The sequence below is a fragment of the Nanorana parkeri genome, unplaced genomic scaffold (assembly GCF_000935625.1).
Source record: "Nanorana parkeri isolate BGI_ZX_2015 unplaced genomic scaffold, ASM93562v1 scaffold504, whole genome shotgun sequence".
NCBI classification, from domain to species: Eukaryota; Metazoa; Chordata; class Amphibia; order Anura; family Dicroglossidae; genus Nanorana; species Nanorana parkeri.
The window spans coordinates 145,963-152,620 of record NW_017306772.1 but is presented as its reverse complement, the minus strand read 5'-3'; the positions used below and the strand labels follow the sequence as shown (position 1 = coordinate 152,620).

Genomic DNA, 6,658 nt, shown 5'->3' with positions numbered 1-6,658 from the left:
GCAAGGAATTGCCTGTAAAGTGTGTGGGGGAAAGGGGGGGGAGTTAGCATCAGGGGGAGAATGAAAGGGTATGCTATAGATGTGTAGTTCGATGAGGTTTTTTTCGGGCGTACGCAGTGCACCCAAAAGTACAAGAGTGGTTAAAAAAAACAACAAACTTGACAGCATCAAACTTTATTTTATGTACACACAATATATATATATTATATATATATATATAGATATATCTAGAATATATATGATCATTTTGCACTCAGATCTAATAAAGAGCCTATTAGACAAACAAAACAGAACCAAAGTTGTCAACAGGAAAAACATTGCAAAAATATGTACAATGTGCATGTACACTGAACTGGTTCTATACAAACACCTTCTATACAGCCACTTGCATTCTTACATACACGAAAGGTAAGCTCTAAAATGCGAGAGTTCTCAGTTTGTATTTTATAACTGGCTAATAGAGGAAACTCCTGAATGTAAACAGACGCACTTCCTCCTCTTTAGTTGCAAACAATCTCAAAACTTGGTCCAACTACAAAACTAGACAGATATAATAAACTTTAAAAAACAGACATGCCCTGAAGTCTCCAGTCATTTTACAATTGTATGGGCACGATGGAGGATACCAGTGCTGTATTAGTCTGAAAAATGCTGACTAGCAATCTTCTTAAAATGTTTAAAGTGCTTGTAATCCAGATCACCTTTGTAGAGAAAAAGTAAACCTTCTGCATCACTCCTCGATGTCATTACTGAGCACGGGAGGCACTTCTGAATGAAGATGTACTTCCAGCCTCTGGAGTTCAAGGTCCAGGCTGCTCCTTGACGTGGCCCTGGTGCCAGGGAGTAAGTAGAGAGCAACACAAAAGAAGTGGTGCAAAGTATGGACACCTGTTCTCAGCAAACAAGGTATTTACCTAGAAGAAGATAACAAAGCAACATATAGGAAAATGGAAACAATGTTTCAGTCAGAACCCACAAGGTAGTGCCCCACCAATGCACCCAAAGCTTTTACAGTGCTTAGGCGGTAGATGCAGATTAGAGATTCTGGGTGCATTGTTATCAAAATCACTTGCAATGTGCCTTTAAAAACTTGCAAGAAAAGGTGACTAATTCCCTAGCCGTGTCATAGCCCTGTTCTCTTCTTCGTCTATCTAATAACTGTCTGTGCTAGCCAAGGTCAATTGTCCCTCCGTACATAAACTTTTATGTAGATGCCAGTTGGGGATTAAAAAGGGAAAACTAATCAGTGTCCCTTGAGTAACAACTCTGAATCTGCTGCAGCTACTGGCATCACATCCAAGATGGAGGGTCCAGCAGCAGCTTCACACCTTTTGAATGTCTTCAGGGAGGTTTTTACAGGTAGCTACAATGTAAAATCAGATATGATCTAATGGCCAGATTTTTGTTGAAATTGTCTGGCAACGTGGTGTGTTTACAGGAAACCTGTCAAAGAAATATGGACGGTACCACTGCTGACCTCTTCTTAAAATTATAGTTGTCTAGCTGTCATGTTTATTCATTGGATTCAAATCATATTGAATTACGGACAGTGAGGTGACCAGTCACCTCACTGCCACTGTCGCTTTATTTACAGGCAAGGCTGATGTCATTGTGTCAGCAGGGGTCTCTGTCTGTGGCCAACACCATCCACCTTTGACAAACTTCACACATGACTGGTCCTGGAAGCAGACAGGTTGTGTCCAGGGTCGGTCACCTGTCCCTAGCCGCAGGTGACCACTGGATGTCTGGATACAGGCGAAAAGCAGTGGACACTTGCAGGACCTTCTCAGTCTACCACTGCTTTGTACAGCCTGAGTGGCAGCAGCTGCTTGCAACCACCTCTGATTCCAGCCCCATGGATCTGCTGTTGGCCCTAAAAAGTCTGTGTGAATGAGGCCTAAGATGTAGTGGCTGCATTAGTTTCCTTTGCTCAGTATAAGAACATTTTCTGCAAACACAGATAAATTCCTGTTTATCCTGCTAGCAATCCAGAGAGCTTGTCACTACCTGTGCACAAAATGTCAAACAATTTTAGCAGCCTTTCCAGCTAATCTTCTGTGAATTACAAAACCCCTCTCCCTATGCAATGGATATGAGAAGAGAAGCTATCTGTAGTCCGTAGAAGAGCCTAGAGTGACACATTACTTCTCCACAGATACAGTAAGTGCCCTAAGGACAGGAAGTGTGCTGCTGGCTGGATCACCAGATGAATGAAAAGACAACCAATACAGCCATCACATTTTAAGGACTAGTGAGCTGAAATATATATTACACTTTAGTTTTTAGGTTGAGATATACTTTAATAGAAAAATGTATAAAGTATTATGGTATTGTTACCTGCTGCAAACCTTTTCTTGACCAGCGACATCCTATATCCAGAGCCCACCAGCTCTATGTCCACCCCAGTTAAAGTACGACCTTCACATGTAAACTGTGCTGCAGATGGAGTGGGAGTACTACAACCACGAAGTGGCTGCCAGCGGGCATATAGCCTTCCTCCACCTGTAACAAGTGATGAAGAAGAATCATTTCATACCCTATATAACCAAACAGAAGAAGCATATACTCTACAACCAATTGTAACATATAGCTTGACACTATCACATTAACCCTATTTTTCTTAACCCTGCACATTACACAGAGCACACACCAAAACAAATGAAGTTTAACATTTTTGAAACCTTTATCAGATCTTGTCATTTTTTACACAACAGCCACTCACAACTTTCACCTTGCCTTTCTACCATATTCCACAGCCAGTCAGATTGGTAAGTGTAACCAAATGCACCCATTGAAAAATCCAGCAGGAGTATACATGACTATTTATCTGGGTGCACATGTAGCTGCACACCTCAGTGGTACAGTGCCACTAAGATTTTAACACTAGTTTAATTACTGTCCTTGTACATCTCTTCACTTCTTTACAGCAACCCTATTACCAACTTAGTTATGTTGCAGGTAAAAGCACAGATGAATCCAATTTTAAATAGTTTTTTGCAGTGTTTTTCTTTTCCATAAATAGTTTTTTTTTTACTTGTGCCTTTGAACATGCTAGAAAACTTGACTAGTCAATTTCACAGCACAGCCCACTTGCTCTTTTGGGGGTGGATAATTACTGCCTGTGCTGACCTAGAATATCCATCTCTTCCCTCACCTCCCTACACAATATGTAGCTGGTGGTGAAGGAGCAAAGGGGGCTACTATAGAGTGACAGTGACAGCTCGGAGTCTGGGGTTACTGACATCACAGTTAAGATGGCGACGGCCAGCAGCAGTCGCAGGGCTTTTGGGTGTCTACACAAGCAAGCCTTTTACATTTAGACAACATGCCTAAAATAGGTTTAATGCACATATAATATAGGAATCTTTGTTGGAATGAATAGTATGGCGACAGGGTCTCAATTAAGTGAAAGACATGGCTCTGTAGAGCCAGCATGCTTTAAAGACAGGTACATTTTACAGCTATTGACCACCAACGCAAGGGAGGTGGGTTGTTAAAAACATGGCTACTAACCACCCATTGGGGTTAGTGGCTGTGGGGCGAGGGGGGGGGGTTAAGTTACATTGCCACTGACCCCAACTGATTAATCTTGTTTTACTCCTGTATTTTCTTCCATGTGCATTGTAGTGCACTGCAAAAAATTCAGCAGGACCAAAATTTATGGGTTAAGGTGCATTGAGCTTCCTAACTCAATGCAATGCACTTCAACACATGAAAGCATACTGCCATTGTGCGGCACTCTAGAAGTGTAGTGGGCCATGTGTGAGGTCCTCTATAATTTTCAAGTTGACCACCAGTGGTGCAGAGCTGAAATAAGTGTTCCAAAATGATTGCCTTTCCTACGTTGCAACATTGCCCTCTGCTGGCTGTCCAACAAAATACATGCATAGCTCAAGGCTTAAACGTCATCACTACAGTATATGTCTATTTGGAATTTTCATGAATCTTAAAACAACATTCTGTTCTAATGCACCACTTCGTGCAAACCTATTGCCTGCGTGTAACAACAAATGTGCAGATGGACAGACCAACAGAGGAGAGAGAGAGAGAGAGAGAGAGAGAGAGAGGAGAGAGAGAGAGGAGAGAGAGAGAGAATGGGAAAAAATAAAGTAGTTTTGAATAGATGTAAATAAATGTAAATGTTTGTCATTGTGTCTATTTAAATTACAGTAACTCATATTTTACAATGGTCACTACCTTTTTAATACATTCATCCCCATACTTTCACTGTAAGAGTATAATTTTTATTTTCTACTGTTGGGACATGGTTAGGAACAATTTACCAATTTACCGAGCCTTGGTCTCACTAAGGTTGAGAACCAATGATCTAGACTTTAAAGGATTTGCTACTTTTGGACAGACATAAGACTTGTCAGTGCAGCATTCTATGTTGTTCCATCAACTATACAGAGATCACCAACTACACAGTGCTGTGCAGCAACAGAGTACATTCAAAGGAGTGACAACGTTTTGAGAGTCACTCCTTTGAAGGCCTTTATTTTTTGTCTTGTCTAGGTCTCTAAGGAAACCCCCGAAATCTTGTAAATTCCAAGTAAAATTATTGTATAACTCTAAATTATTTCTGTACTATTTCTGTAGTATCAAAGCTGGATTCAGATATAACAGTGGCCATTACCAATGTCCTTTTTACATAACATTTTCCCATCAAATGTCCCTTTACAAAATTTGTAGGTATTCATGGTAATATACAATTTCCTTTTTACAGTGCTTAGGTCTCTTCTACACTGTTTGGGGGAAATCCTGCGGTGCTGGCGCAATGTACTAAAAATTCTTATTTTCCTAGGACAATTCTTCTTTATCAAAATGTGGGCAACTCTGGCTGCTGTATTCAAATAGAGAGAGAGAGAGACCTCCACCACTCCTTCCACATCACAATTCCACTTCTTGGGTTCGTTGCAGGTGCTGTCCATACTCCACAGCAAATGCAATTCAAAAACAGCTGCACACTCCCAATCTTCATCCAGTGCTTGTTTATTTGTAAAATCCTGTCAGCTCAAAACTTAACTGCTAGTCACTCACCGCTAACGCGTTTCACCCAATCAGGCTTAGTTGTAGAGTTTGGATCTGACTGGATTTTACAAATAAGCGCTATGAGAATAGTGGCAGTGCACAGCTGTATTTTGCAATACAGCTGGATTGCAATTCTGGCCTCTGCACAAAATTTGTGGGAATTTCACATGCTCTCAAAACATCTTATAAAAAGAAAAATCCTCTTTTTCAGCCTCCAAGGTCGCTTTAAGATAAATGACAGTCAAACTGATGCAGCAAGTTGACCAGAGGAGTTGTAACTTACCCCAGTATGCTTCAAGTGTAAAAGCACTTTAAACCCCTCCCCTTCCGGTCTTCTACTCACTTGTTCCTAATTTAGTGAGATAGCAGCCTTGTGGACAATACACATCTGCTTGTCGGCATCTTTTCCGCAGTACCCGAGCAGGACTATCGCAATCACAATTCAGTTCCATGGAGAATTCACACGCCATAATCTGGCAGAGTACAAACTCTCTATAAAAGTTGAATGGCAATTACAGCACACATGTGTAGATCTGGCGACTAGGAGCTGTGCTGTTCCAAGAAGGCTGCACAGCCAAGATTGTGTCAGGGAACTGAGGGTGTTTCAAAAATAATTGTATAGATACCCCTTTAACGTGTATTTCTATTTTTGCAGTCAAATTGGCATAACCCCTATATTATATTTGTTCCCATTCATATAGCATAACTACAAATAAATAAATACAAATTGCTGCTTTCTTACTAGTTTTAGCTAAACTGAATTTTCCTCTGAAATGCAAGGAGGCTGGGCAGCTTAACATATATTACCCTATCTGTATGTGCTGCCAAATTTCATGAGTTAAAAAGTTCCTGCCTGGAGCAATTTCTTAATATTTGCACACACGATAAAACAAATCAACATTTTGGGCTAGAAAACAGCTCTAAACCCCCAAACAATTATATATTTTTTGAAATCAGAGGCCCTGCAGCAGTCGCAATTTTTATGTCAAACTAAATTTGTGCAAATGTTTATCACACCAATATTTTAGGATAAAATACACTAAAAAGAAATGTAGTGTACAGAAGCACAATAGAATAGCCTTTTCTTGGTCAAATACAAAAGATGGGGCTGTGTCGGATAAATAGATACCAGACACGTCAAGCCTTACAATTGCGTATACCTATGAAATGACAAAAAAACTACAGTAACCCAAATTATCCAAAGGCGATGCTTTAAAAACTTTTACCGCTCACAAATTTAGTGATTGATGGCCCTAGAATTATTGCTCTCTAAAGCAGCCGTGATCTTGGTATAACCGCTTCAGGACAGTGCCATTTATATAAGTATGGTAGTCCTGAAACCGGTAAACACTGTTTGGGGAATTTGTCAAACCTGGAGCACTTGCCCATGGCAACCAATCAGCTTCTCTCTTTCATTTTCAAAGCTTAACTGAACAAACTGAAGAGAGAAGCTGATTGGTTGCCGTGGGAAACTGCTCCAGGTTCTGTCTGCCCCAGTTTTGATACATTTCACCATGTGTTTGTTCCTAGTGATTCTTAAGGGAAAGACTCCCTTTTGAAACTGTTCAGAATAGCTTGCAGTGTGCACAAATGCCTGTGGCAAAGAGACAACCAAAAAGTATATATA

General features: G+C 40.5%; 1 protein-coding gene across 2 annotated transcripts in view; it reads right to left on the bottom strand.

Annotated features, from left to right (window-relative positions):
• Positions 1-565: 565 nt before the first annotated feature.
• Positions 566-6,658, bottom strand: part of LOC108790809 (F-BAR domain only protein 1-like) — a 129,128-nt gene continuing 123,035 nt past the window's right edge. For both annotated transcript variants that reach the window (XM_018561160.1, XM_018561161.1), the window contains exons 28-29: positions 2,338-2,502; positions 566-914 (exon numbers count right to left, since the gene is read on the bottom strand). In XM_018561160.1, the coding sequence (XP_018416662.1) occupies positions 895-914; positions 2,338-2,502 (185 nt within the window). In that variant the 3' untranslated portion in view covers positions 566-894. The remainder of the gene's footprint in view (positions 915-2,337; positions 2,503-6,658) is intronic.